Genomic DNA, 19625 nt, shown 5'->3' on the forward strand with positions numbered 1-19625 from the left:
TCATTCTAGATATAGGGCTTTGCTTATTTGCTGGTTACCTCTGCTTCAAAGGAGGGTCCATTATCATTCAGGTTCCTACTGGGGTTCATTCAAAGAAGCCCATGGATGTACACAGGACACTGTGTAGCATTCCAAGTGCAGGCAGCAGGTTTCTTCCAGTGGACACCACCAGGGAGTAGCCAGAGATGACTCCTTGAGGAGTTGCTGCTGAGCTGCTGGTACCTGCCTTCCCACGACGTCCATCACCAGCACACCATGTGCCACCTGCTTGGCCTCTTTCTGGACTGCTGCGTCCTGTCATCCTGTTATCTCCTCTGAGGCTTGTTCCTGCTCTGTATTAACGTCCATGTGCAGGATCTTAGCAAAGACCCTGTCCTGGGCCAGCAGCTCCTGGTAGGAGCCCATCTTGGAACTCTCATACTCTCTCCATTTGGATTGGACAGTGTCTACCCAGCCTGAAAAGATACCTACTAAGACCGAGTGAAACTGCCAGTCACTGAAAGGATTGGGCTCCCTATGCAGGAAGTCTCGTCTCTGCTCTGAATGTTTCGAGTACACAAACAGTTTGTTGCTAACCAGGTCCTCCCAAATGAGGTTACCCCACATCCATTAAGGCGTGACACCCCCAACCTGTGCCTTCATGTGGCTGCCTCATAAGAGGCTGAACCAAAGCTTCAGCTGGAAGAATGCCCCCGTGAGAATTCTGTCTCCACTAGCCATGCCATTCCACATGTCAGGCCTCTTTAGTTTTAAAGGCCACCTCAGTTGGGTCCCCACTGGGTTGAGTCCCCAGTTTGCACATGGGGCTTCTCTGGAGATATTTGGGCTGGAGCTACTAGTGAGGCAGGGTACCCCTTTCGGTCTTCTCAAGGGATCTGTAGGTGTAGCTAGTGGAACACACCCAGTTTTCAGTTTACTTTGAAGGTCATATTGATCAGCAGCAAAAGATTCATGCTAATTGCCCTGCCCTGGCTATGGGTACCCTTTGGCCAAATTGACCTCCCAATTGGTAGAATTGTTCTTAATGTAGCTATTTTAATTTAGACACTTTTAAAGGAGTTAGAATAAAATTTATAAGTGAGCTAATTTTCAGGTGATGCCTGGTACTTGGGTCTATTGAGATTCTAGAAGGTGTTTCTTAGGCTAGTTTTCTTTTCTTTTCTTTTTTTTTCTTGAAACAGAGTCTCACTTTGTTGCCCTCAGTAGAGTGCTCTGATATCATAGCTCACAGCAACCTCAGACTCCTGGGCTCAAGCAGTTCTCCTGCCTCAGCTTCCCTAATAGCTGGGACTACAGGAACCTGCCACAATGCCCAGCTATTTTTAGAGAGGAGGGTCTTGCTCTTGCTCAGGCTGGTCTCAAACCCATGAGCTCAGGCAATCCACCCACCTCAGCCTTACAGAGTGCTAGGATTACAAACATGAGCCACCCTGCCTGGCCCATTAGGCTAGCTCTCTTGATTGCTACTTGACTCAAGTGGTCTCTGGTTAGGAAAGAGGTAGTAGTCACTCCTGGCTGCAAATTAGATTCACTTGAGGCACTTCCCGGGGAAGAAGTGGTAACTGGAAAGGAACATAAAGAGGTCTTCTGAATGCCAGTTATGTTCTGTTTCTTGACCTGAGTGTTGCCTACACAGGTGTATTCAGTTTATGAAAACTATGAACATCAGACCTGTATACTTATGACAAAAGCACTTTTCTTCTTCTTCTTTTTTTTTTTTTTTTTGAGACAGAGTCTCAGTATGTCGCCCTTGGTAGAGTGCCGTGGCATCACAGCTCACAGCAACCTCCAACTCTTGGGCTTAAGCAATTCTCTTGCCTCAGCCTCCCAAGCAGCTGGGACTACAGGCACCTGCCACAATGCCTGGCTATTTTTTGGTTTAGTTGTCTTGCTGTCTTGCTGTTCGATGGGCCTGGCCTGGGCTCAAGCCTGCCACCTTCAGTGTATGTGGCTGGCGCCCAAGCCACTGAGCTACAGGCACCGAGCCGACAAAAGCACTTTTCTATAAACCTTAAAAATACTCTTGCCCAGGCTCCATCTCCTCAGTTATCTGGATTAGCTCTTGAGCAGGCATGTTTTGAAAAACTGCTCCCGTTGTTTCTCATGTGCTACCAAGAGTGAGGAACTTTGTTACAGGTACTTGAAAGTCACAGACAAGCAACTTAAATGCATGTAGCAAGTTATTTAACTTAATACAGGTAATGTGTGGCTGACCCAAAAGGAAATCTATATGTTTTAAGTATCACAGATATAGGTAGGAAATTCTTGGTGATAAGAATTTAAGTGATGACTTGTTTCCTTAACCATGGAAAGGACACTTCTCATTTCTGACAGAGCAATTACAAACTAAAAGATTAGAGGAAATTATTTTGGCAAAGATTTAAGGGCAGGAAATACCAGTTCTTCTGTTTTACCAATGAAGAGGACTATGGATTGATTAATCTCAACAGGTTTACAATCCTGTGACCTGAGGGGTGAAGTAGCACCTTGTTAGGCAAGTAGCACCATGCCTGACATGTGACAAGGTGGTACCATTGTTGTTTTCCTTTTTAGTCCATTCAGATGTTCAAGAATTATCATGGTGTGAGTATGTTGCTTTTTAGTTTAACTAAAAAAAATTAAACTTCTGAAGACATTCTCAGAATGTGCAGTTGAACTTGATTTTCACTAGGAGATAGCTGCTTTTCTTTGTAGTTATGAGAGGAGGGTATTTATCAAGTTCATCAAAGAGTTCCATCAACTTAAGTATCTGTTAAAAAGAAGGGAGGCTAGCAATGAACACTCTGGAAATGAAATTATGGAAACAGTTACAGTTATAAGAATGTTAATGCTAATAAGAATCAAAGTTAGCAAAAACAGTTTAAGACTGATGTACTAAAAACTAAGAGATATTAAAACAAGTTTTGAATGAATAGTTAAGTATTATCAAAAGACTCAATTGGTAAGATGACAACTCTTTCCAAATTAATGTATGTATTTAATGCAGTCTTTATCAAAATCCCAACAGGCTTTTTGTGGAAATTGACAAGTTGATTCTATTAATAAAATAGGCAAAGAGCTAACACATAGCTAAAACAATTTTGAAGCGCCTGATAAATGTATATAGAATTTGGATTGTGTTTCAAAACTCATGATGAAGCTACAGTAATCAAGACAGTGCAGTATCAGGATGAATGTATAGATAAGTGGAACAGAACAGAAAATTCAAAAATAAATTCAGACATATGCAGCCAACTGACTTTTTAATAAAAGCACTAAATAATGGAGGAAAGGATAGCTTTTCCAACAAAAATACTGGAGCAGTTCTCTTTGCACAAAGATGAACCTGACCTTACAGGTTCACACCTTACACAAGAAAATTAACTTGAAATGTATTATGGACCTACATGTAAGAGCTAAAACTATAAAACTTCTAGAAGAAAGCACAGAAAATTTTTGAGACCTTGAATTAGGCAAAAATTTCTTACACATGATACTGTAAGCAAGATTTATAAAAGAAAAAATTGATTAGGGTGGTACCTGTGACTCAGTGAGTAGGGCACTGGCCCCATATACCTAGGGTGGAGGGTTCAAAACTGGCCCCGGCCAAACTGCAATAACAAAAAAAAAAAATAGCCGGGCGTTGTGGTGGGCGCCTGTAGTCCCAGCTACTTGGGAGGCTGAGGCAAGAGAATCACCTAAGCCCAAGAGCTGGAGGTTGCTGTGAGCTGTGATGCCACGGCACTCCACCGAGGGTGACAAAGGGAGACTCTGTCTCTTAAAAAAATAATAAAAAATAAAGAAAAGAAAAAATTGATTAAATGGACTTCATCAAATTTGGAACTTTTGCTCTTCAAAAGGAACCATTCTGAACATAAAAAGACAAGCAACAGCTGGGAGAAAATATATAAAAAATGTGTTTTTGATAGAAAACTTGTATCCAAAATATATACAAAGAACACTTATAACTCAATAATGTGACAATCCATTTTTTTTTTTTAAGAGACAGAGTCTCACTTTGTTGCCCTCGGTAGAGTGCTGTGGCCTCACAGCTCACAGCAACCTCCAACTCATGGGCTTAGACGATTCTCTGACCTCAGCCTTGTGAGTAGTTGGGACTACAGGCACATGCCACAACACTGGCTATTTTTTTGTTGCAGTTTGGCTGGGTTGGGTTTGAACCCACCACCCTTGGTATATGGGGCCAGAGCCTACCCACTGAGCCATAGGAGCCGCCCAACCCATTTTTTTTCCTTTTTTTTTTTTTTTTATTGTTGGGGATTCATTGAGGGTACAAGAAACCAGGTTACACTGATTGCATTTGTTAGGTAAAGTCCCTCTTACAATTGTGTCTTGCCCCCAAAAGGTGTGGCACATACCAAGACCCCAACCCCCTCCCTCCCCTCTCTCTGCTCATCCTTTCCCCACCCCCACTGTGTTCTTAATTGTCCTCATATCAAAATTGAATACATAGGATTCATGCTTCTCCATTCTTGTGATGCTTTACTAAGAATAATGTGTTCCACTTCCATCCAGGTTAATACAAAGGCTGTAAAGTCTCCATTTTTTTTTAATGGCTGAGCTTTTTTCTTTTTGTTTTCTCTTGGTCATAATTACGATACACAGTCAGTATTTTAGAGGAGCCCCTGCCCTCAGGGCTCTGACATGAGAGAGAGAGTTGTTTCATCCTCCCTAACTCATCTGAGCCTCCTCTGCCTTTTGCTTTCTTCTCTCTCCTCCCTTTTTGCTGTCAATGTGTTGTTCTTAGAAATTTTGCTATCCTAAAGTTACTTATTTTCCTCTTCTATGGGTCAGAAAACCAGACAAGTAAATTTATTAAAATTCTGAAGACATTAAAAGTGACCAGGCTAAGGTCAGGCATGGTGACTCACACATTTTGGGAGGCCAAGGCAGGAGGATCGCTTGAGGGCTTGGTGGCCCATGCCTATAGTCCCACTTACTGGGGAGAGGATTGCCAGGAGTTTGAGGTTGCAGTTAGCTATGGTGATGCCACTGCAATTTGGCCTAGGCAAACAGCAAGATTCTGTCTAAAATAAAAAATGACCAGGATGAGGTCTGAGGGGTCCCTTTTTCAGTAAAGTACGTGCACAGCAATAAGTCCCTCTTATCTGTGGTTTTATTTCCGTTCCAGTTACTGTTGTTCAAAAATGTTAAATGGAAAATTCCAGAAATAAACAATTCATAAGTTTTAAATTGCACATTTTATCTGAGTAATGTGGTAAGATTTCATACCAGGTGCCTCATCCCTCCTGGAATGCAAATCATCCCTTTATCCAGCTTCTCCATGCTGACTGCACCACCAACCCTCAGTCACTTGGTCTCTGTCAGTTACCAGATCAGTGGTCACAGGATCACAGTGCTCGTGTTCTGTTACCCTTATTTTACTTGATATGGCCCCAAAGCACAAAAGTAGTAACACTGGCAATTCAGATGTGCTAAAGTGACTCTAGATGGTTCCTTTAAGTGAAAAGGTGAAGAAAGAAGGGAAAGAAAAAAAAAACACCTAATGCTGAAATTGCTAAGATCTATAATAAGAATGAATTTTCTATCTGTGAAATGTGAAAAAGGAAAAAGAAATCAGTGCTACTCTCAAATTGCAAAAATTACAGCCACAGTGCATGATAAGTGCTTGGTTAAGATGGAAAAGGCATTAACTTTGTTGGGGGGGAGACATGAACAGCATCATGTTCCAATTGGTGGCCGTCAAGTTTGGTACTATCCACAGTTTCAGGCATCCACTGGGGGTCTTGGGAGGACTACTCTAGAATTTAACATGACTATTTGTTTGCTTCTTTGCTTTTTTCTGGAAAGACGACACTGCTGGGTAGTGGCCTGAAGATAAATGAAGAATTATTGTGCTAGTGTGATCTTTACGGCTTTTGTATATCATAGTTTCAATTCTAGGCCAGTTTTTCATAGAGACACTATACAAGTCCCCTTACCACACTGAAGCTCATTACTCCTTGATAATCTACAATAATATTTTAAATTAAAATGCATATTCTTCTGTACCATATGATCCAGTAATTCCACTTCTAGGTATATACCTAGAAGAATTTAAAGTAGGAACTCCATAGATACTTGTACACCAACATTCATAGGAGCATCATTCATAATAGCCAAAAGGTCGAAGTTACCCACATGTCCATCAACAAATAAATGGACAAAGTATGGAATATACATATAGTAGAATGTTATTCAGCTTTAAAAAGGAATGGAATTCTGATACATGCTACGTGGATGAACCTTGAAAACATTATGCCAGATGAAATAAACCAAACTTAAAGAGACAAATATTGTACAAATCTCTTTATATAAGATAACTAGATGAAGCAATTTTATAGAAACAGAAAGTAAAATAGATGTTACCACACACCTGAGGGAAGGAGGAAATGAGGAATTACGTTTGGATGATGAAAGCATTCTGGGGTTGGCTGGTGGTGATGCTTGTATGACATTGCCAAGGTACTTAATGCCACTGAATTGTGTATTAAGAATGTTTAAAATGATACATTTTGTTGTGTCTATATTACCACAATAAAAAGAAATATAGATTCTTTTAGTTTAGGTAAGGCTTCAGAGCTTTAGAATGAATACTTCAGATATTTCTTTGGAAGCAGATTTTGTTTGAAGCCGTCTGGTACCTGTCACTGGTGTAGTGAGAGGCCTTCCCAGAGGAAGACAGCTTTCCCTGCATCAGAGCTTTGCTAGCTGGGCTCTCAGGAGTAAGTGTGCCATCTTATTTCTCACTTCTAGGCTATCCATCCAGGATATGGTTTTCTTTCAGAAAACATGGAATTTGCTGAACTTTGTAAACAAGAAGGAATTACTTTTGTAGGTCCTCCTTCATCTGCAATTAGAGACATGGGTATAAAAAGGTATGAGTTTATATCTTTTTAAATATAGCCACATGAAGGTCAATTGAAATTGTTTTTACCTAGAAAGTATTTTAATAATAGCCTTTTGTTGCCATAAGAATAAGTTATTCATCTATAACACAGGGAAATACCATTGAGTTATATAAAATAATATTTCTGATCAGTATATTATTTTACCTTTTTCGGTAAAAATAAGATGAGATGAGCTACTCCATGGAATGAAGAAAACTAACATTTTAATGTTTGTATTCATATTAATTGTAGTCTTTTCTTTTTACCTACAGGATGTTTTCTTTTCTTTCTTTTTTTTTTCATTGAGACAGAGTCTCACTTTGTTGCCCTTGGTAAAGTGGTGTGGCATCATAGCTCCCAGCAACCTCAGACTCTTGGGCTCCAGCAATTCTCTTGCCTTAGCCTCCCTAGTAGCTGGGACAACAGGCACCTGCCACAAGGCCTGGCTATTTTTTTGTTGTCTGGCAGACCTGTTCAAACCCACCAACCTCGGCACATGTGGCTGGTGCCCTAACCACTGAGCTATGGGCACCCCCGGGATGTTTTCTTTAAATAATTCCATTATTTTGGGGCAGTGCCTGTGGCTCAGTGAGTAGGGCACCGTCCCCTCATACCAGATGTGGCAGGTTCAAACCCAGCCCTGGCCAAACCGCAAGAAAAAATAGCCAGGAGTCGTGGTGGGCACCTGTGGTCCCAGCTATTCAGGAGGGAATCCCCTGAGCCCAGGAGTTGGAGATTGCTATGAGCTGTACACCAAAAAAATAAAATAAAATAAAACCTTTAAAAAAAAAAAAAAGAATTCCATTATTTTTAAAGACCAGGAAGTATTTGAGGATTTTTGTTTCTCTTGAATGACATTATTCATAGAATTGGGGCATTGTTTTATTTTTTTCTCTAAAGCACATCCAAATCCATAATGGCTGCTGCTGGAGTGCCGGTTATAGAAGGTTATCATGGTGAGGACCAATCAGAGCAAAGCTTGAAGAGCCATGCTGGGAGAATTGGTTATCCTGTCATGATTAAAGCTGTCCGTGGTGGAGGAGGAAAAGTAAGATTGTGTTTGCCATTTTGAGCTAGTCTTTGTTCTACTCACGTTGTAGTCTTAACCAACTTTTCTGTCCTAGGGTATGAGGATTGTTAGATCAGAAAAAGAATTTCAAGAACAGTTAGAATCAGCACGGAGAGAAGCTAAGAAGTCTTTTAATGATGATGCGATGTTGATTGAGAAGTTTGTGGACATGCCAAGGTGGGTTGAGCTTACTTTACTAACTCAAAGACTTTTAAAGTTAAATTATAAAAGTAAAGGATGCACATTCTATAAAATATAAAATTGTAATAGTACATAAGTACATTAAGTTTCTAAATCCCACCTCCTGATGTAACCACTGATTATAAGATGGAATGCGTTCTTCCAGGTATTTTCTATGTGAATGCAAGAATATGCACATATACACATAGAAAACAAAATACATACCTAAGAATAGTGAATAGAATCTTACACAATATTATATACTAATGTTATACACTAATGTATACTACAATAATATTGTATCATAGCTAGTGTCTCTCCATGTCAGCAAATACAAGTCTACCTTGTGCTTTTTATTGGTAGCTTAATGGTTCCATGATGTTGATATGCCATTAATTCATTCTATCTATTTCTGGTTAATAGAACTTAAGGCTTTTTTCAGTGTAAAAAAATTCTTGTAATAAAGTAAGCTACATTTATGGAACTCTGTGAGCATTAGTTGAAATGCTCAGAAATTGAAATAGTTACCCAAATTGAATTTAATTATAGGTGATATGTTAATAAATAATAATATTAGCTGCTAATACTTATGCCTATAGTGCTTGCCATGTGCCAGATTCTAAGTATTTTACATATACTGAATAATCTCTCTGTCCTTCTAATTCTAATCTGATCCTTCAACACCCCTAGTAGGAAGGTACGATTCTCATTTTGCAGGTAAGGACTGTAAGCAGCAGAGTGGCCGTGTTACTTGTATGTACTAAACTGTTTTTCTGGGAATGGCTATAGCAAATGCAGTGGGGATTTCTAAATTTTTTGTTTGCTAGAATTTTATTTTCAAGACTGTTGTTTAAAATAATAGATTGATTATAAAGTTTCCTGTTTCAATTTTGTTGGAATTGTTTTTTTTTTTTTTTTTTTTTTTTTTTAGAGACAGAGTCTCACTTTATGGCCCTCGGTAGAGTGCCGTGGCCTCACACAGCTCACAGCAACCTCCAACTCCTGGGCTTAAGCGATTCTCTTGCCTCAGCCTCCCGAGTAGCTGGGACTACAGGCGCCCGCCACAACGCCCGGCTATTTTTTGGTTGCAGTTTGGCCGGGGCCGGGTTTGAACCCGCCACCCTCGGTATATGGGGCCGGCGTCCTACCGACTGAGCCACAGGCGCCACCCATGAATTGTTTTTGTTTTTGTTTTTGAGATAGAGTCTTGCTTTATCACCCTCAGTAGAGTGTCGTGGCGACATTAGCTCATAGCAACCTCAAACTCCTGGGCTCAAGTGATTCTCTTGCCTCAGCCTCTCGAGTAGCTAGGACTACAGGCACCTGCCACACACCTGGCGATTTTTCTTTTTTTAAGAGATGGGTCTCACTCTTGCTCAGGCTGTTCTTGAACTCCTGAGCTCAGACAATTCACCCACCTTAGCTTCCCGAGTGCTAGGATTACAGGCATGAGCCACTGTTCTCAGCCTTAATTTTGTTGCAATTGTTAAAAAGTGTGTGTGTGTGTGTGTGTGTGACTTATAAGTCAAGTGAAAGGAAAAAATTCATTTGGAACCATGACTAGAGAGAGATTTACCTTGAAGGTAATTAACTTGAAGCTTCATGCCTTTCCCTTGCATGAGCCTTTTCCAAGACCCTAATCTAACTTTGTATTTGAAGTTATTTATTTTTCTCCTTAAAGAAGGCCCCTAATTGTTTTTGTTTCAGACCCCTACAAACTCTGGAACTGTCCCTGAGCATGGCATAGTAAATGAAACTCAATTAGAATTTGATGGTTAAAAAAAAATGTCAAGCTTAAAAACAGGTCAGTGGATTAGGAGAGTGTAGCATGTGCCGTCTGTTAGTGGGAAGTAAGGCAAGAGTGGAGGAGGCTCTAAGAGAAATCTGAAGTATCAGATTTACATAGTATCTTTCACAGTATATTTACAGATACCACAGTATCTTTCAAAAGAGAATAGACCATCCAAATTGCATACTCTTGAGTTAGCATTACAGAGATATCAGCTGGTTATTTCAGTGACTATAACTCTATGCCTGCAACATTTTTTTCACTTGTTAATTTTTTTATCACTTTTGAAATTTATCCTTTCTTTGCTGTCACCTATTTGTTCAAGATACAACATTTTTAGAAGATGTAAATACTTCATGAAATGTTAGCTATACATTGTCTTACATTGTAATTTATTCCCCCAGTAGCCAGAAAGCTCCAGAGAATCAAGGACCTGGCAGTACATTTAAGTTTTAGCATTTCTTTATATAATTGCATATCACATAAGAATGGAGATGTGTTCTGAGAATTGCATCATTAGACAATTTTACCATTAGGCAAACATCATAGGGTGTGTTTCCACAAACCTAGAAGGCATCACCTACTACACACGTAAGCTGTATGGTATGTTCCTATACTACAAACCTGTACAGCATGTTAATGTACTAAACACTGCAGGCAACTATAACACACTGGTAAGTATTTGTGTATCTAAACATAGCTAAATATAAAATGAAGAGTTTATGTAGGAACACTTAAGGGAAGAGTCATATCTTGATGTGCTTGCATTACTAGTAATAATGATTTTATAAGTTTGAAACCAATATTCACCTATTAATTGTTAGTATATTAGAAATATATTTAGAAATGGGGAACAGAGTCTGGACAAAGGGAGACAATAATTGGAGGATCAATTCAGATTCATTTTTCTGGCTTTGAGCACAAAGTGCAAGACCCTGTCACTTTAATATTCTGAAGCCTGGCGTGTTGTATACACCCCCCCCACCCCGCCCCTCACAGCGGCAGGCTGCCACTGGCTGGAGGCCTTGAGGCTGTTGTCTGCCAGGGTGGGGCTGTGTGCTCCTGGAGAGCGCTTTCTTTAAACTTAGTCCAACACAGGAAGACTTGCTCCAGACCAGATAAGAAAAAAAAAAAAAAACCATCTCTTTTCTTCTGTCACCTTAATTGGGCCAGAGAGTCTATCTGTTTGGACACAAGGCTGTCAGGGTATTAAAACATCCCATCTGTGGTGTGTGACTGTGGGGCAGCCAGGATTTGCTCCTTGAGTCGGCTTTGATTGGCTTCCTTATCTAGACTTTGTTTGCATTAAGACCATACACCTTAAAACAGTAAAAAACAATTAGTAAATCCATGCAATTAATGTAATCAGCTGTAGAGTTAGTCTAGTTGTAGAAAAGCAATCATGATGGGATTGTTTGCCTTGCTTTCGCAAGATTTATGATTGTAACACTGATGTATGAAGTAAATACAGAGCTAGCCTGATACTCGGGGCATATTGGAAGCCTCATGAAGAAGGGTGTGCCACCGCCCAAGCCCCACTGCTCTTAAAACTATGTCTTTGTCTCTGTCTGTTATTTCTCTATAGTAATTCTCTATAATACTCATTAATAAATTTCACTAATAATTTTCCGTCGGTCTCCTTGCACCACCAGGCCACTAGGGAATAAACTCACTGTGTGTCGAGGCTGGTCCCCAACAATAAAAAAGGTAATACATTGCACTATGACATTATGATGGCTACAACATCACTAGATAATAGGAATTTTTCACTTCCATTATAATCTTATGAAAACACCATTGTCTAAGAAATCTGTTGTTTACCAAAATGTAGTTTTGTGCCATGCAATTGTATCCCTATTCTGTATTTTCTAGTAATAACATTTGAATATCATGATAATCATGCTGTACATACTTTATATGCTGTTAAATAATTACCTTTTGGATTAATGGAATGCCAGAAGTTTGTCAAGGTGGTGCTACTAAGTGAGAAAAGTAGATATCAAGATGTTTTACAACTCTGATCTATTTTAACATCCTTAAAATAGACTATTTTAGAAGGGGGAAAAAAAGTCAGCTTCCTTCCTCAGTTCATATTCAATATATATTCTAGACATATAAATAGGAAATAGGAAAATAAAAATTTCATAACTCTTAGAAAAATATTAAGGCATTCCTGATACACTCCAGCTGCATCTGTCCATCTCTCTGCACCAGTGTGTCAGTCAGAGCGGCTGGGATTTGATGCACTCCCTGGTTCTAAACACATGTAAGTCACTAAGCCACAGAACCTGCAAGCTGGGTAATGCAGCACAGAAGAAGGGCAGGCAGAAGAAGGAAAATAACAAGAGTGACTCCATGACTACAGAAATTGGAATGGAGAACACAAATATGTACTGTGCTTCCTTTCCTTGGAAGCAGCCAAAGGAGAAGTGTTTCCCACTTGTGAGAACTTAAGAGAGAGCTGCTCCATGCTCTCGGCGTGGCCCCCACATGTCACCTTCATAACCTGGAATTCCTGCTGTGGCATTTTCTTCCCTGGAGCAGCTAAGGAAAGAGGAAGAATCAGTGGACATAGCAGAATCTGAAATTTGAAAAACAGACACTTCAGCTGCAACACATAAAGAACTTGGAAGTCATCACTTCTATCCAAAAAGCGTGAAAACCCTGAACAAAATGAAAGCCAATGACTTTTAGACCCAGCAGAGAATCAAGGCCACTGGACAAACTACCCCTCTGGAATCTGGACAGGTGCATGAAGACAGACTCCTGGCCACGATCAGCTTACCTAGAGCAGAAGCTGCTGATGCTGTAACATTTAAGTGGGAATTTTGATAGGTGGCTGGAGGCTGAGTGTGGGCTAGCTTAAAGTGAGAAACCCTTTGGGGCCTACTCTTAGGAGGGCCTCCCACTTTCATGTGTTCCCCCTCTAGGAATCTCATGAGCTTATCACGGTGAAAACTTGTTTTGGGATGGGAGGTGAAGGGGAGTAACCATTTAATACAGGCCCAGAACATTCTGTTCTCCTTAAAAAATGAAATACTGACTCAAAGGAAGTATTAGCAGAGCCTTTTCTGTCCTGAGGAAAGGGTAGATAATCAACTCTAATCCCCTCTAGTCTTCCTGTTTCATGGGAGAAAGAAAAGAAAAAAAGGCTAAGAAACACTTCTGAATGTCACAGCACAAACACAGGCCCACTAAAAGACTGAGATTTAATCACACGATTTTAGAATGCTTTCCCTCCCTCAGACTGCTGTGGTCTGAATGTTTGTGTTTGTCCAAAATTCACAAGTTAGGACCTACCCCCTAAAGGTGATGGTATTAAGAGGTGGAGTCTTTGGGAGGTGAATAGGGTTAATGCCCTGATAAAAGGGCTTAAGGAGCCTGTTTGCCACTTCCCTCTTGTACCATGTGAGGAAATTGTAACTTGTCTGTGAGGAACAGGCCCTCACCAGATGCCCAACTTGCCAGTGCCTTGGTCTTCAATTCTCAGCTTCTAGAAATGTAAGAAATAAATTTCTATTGTTTATAAATTGCCTGATTTAAGGTATTTTTTTTATAGCAGCCAGAAGAGAATAAGAAACGTCACAAGGGCTCAGGTAGAATACCAAATACCAACGGATTGCAACTGAAGGAGCTGTAACAATACTGAGAACTTGCTGCAAAGTATCACTTAACATAGTAACTTTAGCACAGATTTTGCTGATGGAAGATACAATGTAAGGAAATCAGCATTTGGATCTGCTGAGGCTTTTTTTTTTTTTTACCTGTGCAATAAACCCTGCCTGTTTTTCTGTCAAGGAAGATGCACTGTCTGTACATACACTCACCAAATTTACCAAATTCAGTCCAATTTCATAACATTTATCTGGAGAGTTCTTGAAGATATCTATTCCCTGTTTTCTGTCAGCAAGAGTGCCCAAAGCAAGTAACTCTGTAGCAAAGAAAATCTTCTGTTATGACATCAGTGAAGTATAAAGCCGTTGCTGAGTCAGTAGAATCAATTGATTCATCCAAGCAGTTCAACAACATGTATTTTCCTTTTGAAGTATATGTGAAGTTATTCTGTTAAGTTGAAAGCTAATTCATGCTGCTGATCAGTTGCGGCTCTCCTTGAAAGAGGCAGTTGTTTGTACTTTGAAACAGTATTGGAGTTTAAGCATCCTACAACTTCAGCAATGCATTCTTTCACAGTTTCTACATCAACAGTTTCCCTAAGCATATAAGCTACTTTATAAGTTACTTCTGTGGCATTATTTCCAGGTCTTATTGCTGCTTGAAAGACTTCTTTGCTTTTTCTACTTTCAGTTGGGGCACATGAAAAAAAATAAAAAATAAATAAAGAATTGTCTTTGCTTTTGCATTTCATCTTTTAATTTCTGCAACACAGACTTTCGCATTTCCTTCTCCCAGTAGTTTAAAATGTTTGTGGTCCTTATGAGTGTTATAATGCTGATAAGCATTGAATTTCTTTAATGTTGGTAGTGTAGTATCACAAAGCAAGAAAATCATCCTATCTTTAGCAGAAACAAGATAGTATTGCGGCAGTGCTTGTGGCTCAGTGGGTAAGGCGCCAGCCCCATATGCCGAGGGTGGTGGGTTCAAACCCGGCCCCGGCCAAACTGCAACCAAAAAATAGCTGGGCATTGTGGCGGGTGCCTGTAGTCCCAGCTTCTCGGGAGGCTGAGGCAAGAGAATCGCTTAAGCCCAGGAGTTGGAGGTTGCTGTGAGCTGTGTGAGGCCACGGCACTCTACCGAGGGCCATAAAATGAGACTCTGTCTCTACAAAAAAAAAAAAAAAAAAAAAGTATTGCAATTCCCAATCCTCATTTAAAAAAAAAAAAGTTTTCTTTCTTCAGCATTCTCTTGATCATCTTTGACATGATGGGCTGTTAGGCAGACAGAATTTTAAAATACTGTCAAGCTGGCTCAGTGCCTGTAGCTCAGCAGCTAGGGCACCAGCCATGTACACCGGAGATGGCGGGTTTGAATCCAACCGTGGCCTGCCAAATAATAATGACAACTACAACCAAAAAATAGCCGAGTGTTGTGGTGGGTGCCTGTAGTCCCAGCTACTTGGGAGGCTGAAGCAAGAGAATCGCTTAAGCCCAAGAGTTTGAGGTTTCTGTGAGCTGCGATGCCATGGCATTCTACCCAGGGTGACAGCTTGAGACTCTGTCTCAAAATAAAAAAATACTGTCAAGCTGTGCTACTAATCACAAATTCCACTTCAGACAGTGCACCACAGTCAAAAGCTGGTAACAGACTGGTATACTCAACTCCCATAAACTCTCCCAACCATCCTCGTGTGGTAGTGGCACCTGTCAGGTGGGGAAGTTAGAACTAAATCATGAGTGTAGCAGCCGTCAGTTTAGCCCTGTGGCTTACTAATGTTCTAATTCTGCCAGTCAACCTGGGAGGATCATTTCACTTAAACTTATTTTATTCTTTGGTATTTTAAATACATTCATTTAAAAAATAAAATGAAAATATAAAAGATGTACAAAATGTAAATATAAGTAAAAGGATTTATTCTGTAAAATTTGAATTCTGTCAAAAGGCCACACTTAAGGACCTAGAAAGGCACATGTGGCCTTAAGGTTGCAGGTTTCACCACCCCACCCACACCTATGCACACTGTATTCAAACTCCAGGAAAAGAAAGACAAATAAAAAATCTTGAAAGAGGCCATAGGAGGAATAATACTTTACCTAAAGAGGAACAAGGGTTAGAAATTTCATCAGAAGCCCTGCAAGCAAGGAGAGAGTGGAGTGAAGTCTAAAGTGTGGGAGTGTTGAGACAGGCAGGTGTGGTGGTTCACATCATAGTACTGTACTGTGATAATTCCAGTACTTTCATAGGCAGAGGCAGGAGGATCCCTTGAGGTTACAGTGAGCTATGTCTAGGCCACTGCTTTCTGGCCGGGGTGACAGAATGAGACCCTGTCTCATAAAAAAAAAAAAAAAAAAAAATACAACATTGAAAGGAAAAAATTCCACCAACCTAAACTTCTGTATCTAGTGCAATTCTTCAAACATGAAGGAGAAATAAAGACTTTCTTAAACAAAAAGTGAGGGAATTTGTTGACCTCCTTTGTAAGAAACATTAACAGAAGTTCTTCAAAGAGAAGAAAAGTGAGATAGATTAGAAACTTGGATCTACATAAAGAAGAGAATTAGAGAAGGAATGGGTGAAAGTAAAATCTTACCTTTCTTATGCTAAACTGATTTAACAGATAACAATTTGTTCAACATAACAGTAACAATATATTTCATGATTATAGCTTATGGATAAATAAAAAGGAGATAGATCAACAAGGCATAAACTCCAAAAAGAAGATATCAACTTAGGGTATTTTTTCAAGAGAATGTGTTAGAGGCTGGGCACAGTGGCTCACACCTGTAATACTACTACTCTGGGAGGCTTAGATGGGTGGATTGCCCTGAGCTCATGGGTTCAAGACCAGCCTGAGCCAGAGTGAGACCCCATCACAAAAAATAGCCAGGCAAGCAGAGCATGGTGGCTCATACCTGTCATCTCAGCACTCTGGGAGGCTGAGGCAAATGGATTGTCTGAGCTCATAGGTTTGAGATCAGCCTGAGCAAGAGTGAGACCCTGTCTCTAAAAATAGCTGGACGTTGTGGTGAGTTCAGGAGGCAAAGGCAAGAGAATTCCTTGAGTCCAAGAGTTTGAGGTTGCTGTGAGCTATGACGCCATGGCACTCTACCCAGAGAGACAAAATAAGACTAAGACTGTCTCAAATTAAAAAAAAAAAAAGTCAGGTGTTGTGGTGGGCGCCTGTAGTCCTAGCTACTTGGGAGGCTGAGCCAAGAGGATCACTTAAGCCCAAGAGTTTGAGGTTGCTGTGAGTTGTGACACCATGGCACTCTACCCAGGGGAACAAAGTGAGACTCTGTCTCAAAAAAAAGAGAGAATATGTTAGACAAGTTGGAAAGTTAGAAATGGAACATTCAGCAAAGATGATTATACATATCAAGAAGACAAATTCTTTTAAGCTTTTTTTTTTTTTTTTTTGAGACAAGAGTCTCAAGTCGTCACCCTGGGTAGAGTGCCGTGGCATCATAACTCAAGCAATCCTCTTGCCTCAGTTTTTCTATTTTTAGTCTATTTTTAGTTTTTCTATTTTCTAGATTTTAGTAGAGACAGGGGTCTCGCTTTTGCTCAAGCTGGTCTCAAACTTATGAGCTCAAGCAATCCACCTGCCTCACTTCCAAGAGAGCTAGGATTAGAGGCGTGAGCCACCGCACCCGGCCTCTTTTAAGTGTTTAAATGAAGTGCTTCATGAAAGAATAGAAAGGACCCATTGTGCTGAAACAGTACATTTATAAGATTTCCTGAATTTTTTATCTCTTTTGTGTTTGCTAGTTTTTATTTTATTTTATTTTATTTTTTTATTGTTGGGGATTCATTGAGGGTACAATAACCCAGGTTACACTGATTACAATTGTTAGGTAAAGTCCCTCTTGCAATCATGTCTTGCCCCCATAAAGTGTGACACACACCAAGGCCCCACCCCCCTCCCTCCATCCCTCTTTCTGCTTTCCCCCCCTCATAACCTTAATTGTCATCAATTGTCCTCATATCAAAATTGAGTACATAGGATTCATGCTTCTCCATTCTTGTGATGCTTTACTAAGAATAATGTCTTCCACTTCCATCCAGGTTAATACGAAGGATGTAAAGTCTCCATTTTTTTTTTTTTTTTTATTGTTGGGGATTCATTGAGGGTACAATAAGCCAGTTACACTGATTGCAATTGTTAGGTAAAGTCCCTCTTGCAATCAGGTCTTGCCCCCATAAAGTGTGACACACACTAAGGCCCCACCCTCCTCCCTCCATCCCTCTTTCTGCTTCCCCCCCCATAAACTTAATTGTCATTAATTGTCCTCATGTCAAAATTGAAAGGATGTAAAGTCTCCATTTTTTTTAATGGCTGAATAGTATTCCATGGTATACATATACCACAGCTTGTTAATCCATTCCTGGGTTGGTGGGCATTTAGGCTGTTTCCACGTTTTGGCGATTGTAAATTGAGCTGCAATAAACAGTCTAGTACAAGTGTCCTTATGATAAAGGGATTTTTTTCCTTCTGGGTAGATGCCCAGTAATGGGATTGCAGGATCAAATGGGAGGTCTAGCTTGAGTGCTTTGAGGTTTCTCCATACTTCCTTCCAGAAAGGTTGTACTAGTTTGCATTCCCACCAGCAGTGTAGAAGTGTTCCCTTTTCTCCACATCCACGCCAACATCTCTGATCTTGGGATTTTGTGATATAGGCTAGTCTCACTGGAGTTAGATGATATCTCAAAGTAGTTTTGATTTGCATTTTTCTGATGATTAAAGATGATGAGCATTTTTTCATATGTCTGAAGGCCATGCGCCTGTCTTCTTCAGAGAAGTTTCTCTTCGAGTCCCTTGCCCAGACTGCAATGGGATCCCTTGTTCTTTTCTTGCTAATGAGTTTGAGTTCTCTGTGGATTCTGGTTATTAAACCTTTGTCGGAGACATAACCTGCAAATATCTTCTCCCATTCTGAGGGCTGTTTGCTTGCTTTACTTACTGTGTTCTTGGCTGTGCAGAAGCTTTTTAGTTTGATCAAGTCTCAGTAGTGTATTTTTGAAGCTGCTTCAATTGCCCGGGGGTTCCTTCTCATAAAAAACTCGCCCAATCCAATTTCTTCAAGGGTTTTCCCTACACTCTCTTCTAGTATTTTTATAGTTTCATGTCTTAGGTTTAAATCTTTAATCCAGTGAGAGTCTATCTTGGTTAATGGTGAGAGGTGTGGGTCCAGTTTCAGTCTTCTACAGGTTGCCAGCCAGTTCACCCAGCACTATTTGTTAAATAGGGAATCTTTTCCCCACTGAATGTTTTTAATTGGCTTGTCAAAGATTAAATAACGGTAAGTAGCTGGATTCATCTCTTGGTTCTCTATTCTGTTCCAGACATCTACTTCTCTGTTTTTATGCCAGTACCATGCTGTTTTGATCACTATCGATTTGTAGTATAGTCTGAGGTCTGGTAGTGTGATTCCTCCTGCCTTGTTTTTATTTTTGAGTAATGTCTTGGCTATTCAAGGTTTTTTCTGATTCCATATAAAATGAAGTATTATTTTTTCAAGATCTTTAAAGTATGACAGTGGAGCCTTAATGGGGATTGCATTGAAATTATATATTACTTTGGGTAGTATGGACATTTTAACAATGTTGATTCTTCCCAACCATGAGCATGGTATATTTTTCCATTTGTTAACATTCTCAGCTATCTCTTTTCTTAGAGTTTCATAGTTCTCTTTATATAGATCTTTCACGTCCTTTGTTAGATAAACTCCCAAGTATTTCATCTTCTTTGGCACTACTGTGAATGGGATAGAGTCCTTAATTGTTTTTTCAACTTGACTATTGTTGGTATATATAAAGGCTACCGATTTATGAATGTTGATTTTGTAACCTGAGACACTGCTGTATTCCTTAATCACTTCTAAGAGTTTTGTAGTAGAGTCCCTAGTATTTTCCAGATATACAATCATATCATCTGCGAAGAGCGAAAGTTTGATCTCTTCTGACCCTATGTGGATACCCTTGATCGCCTTTTCTTCCTTAATTGCGGTGGCTAAAACTTCCATTACAATGTTAAAGAGCAATGGAGACAATGGGCAGCCTTGTCTGGTTCCAGATCTAAGTG

General features: G+C 40.0%; 1 protein-coding gene across 1 annotated transcript in view; it reads left to right on the forward strand.

Annotated features, from left to right (window-relative positions):
* MCCC1 (methylcrotonyl-CoA carboxylase subunit 1) overlaps window positions 1-19625 on the forward strand; it is a 102812-nt gene that overhangs the window by 11962 nt on the left and 71225 nt on the right. Inside the window, exons 5-7 of the mRNA XM_053565256.1 lie at window positions 6757-6878; window positions 7791-7938; window positions 8015-8136. Coding sequence (XP_053421231.1) covers window positions 6757-6878; window positions 7791-7938; window positions 8015-8136 — 392 coding nt within the window. The remainder of the gene's footprint in view (window positions 1-6756; window positions 6879-7790; window positions 7939-8014; window positions 8137-19625) is intronic.

The sequence above is a fragment of the Nycticebus coucang genome, chromosome 16 (assembly GCF_027406575.1).
Source record: "Nycticebus coucang isolate mNycCou1 chromosome 16, mNycCou1.pri, whole genome shotgun sequence".
NCBI lineage: Eukaryota > Metazoa > Chordata > Mammalia > Primates > Lorisidae > Nycticebus > Nycticebus coucang.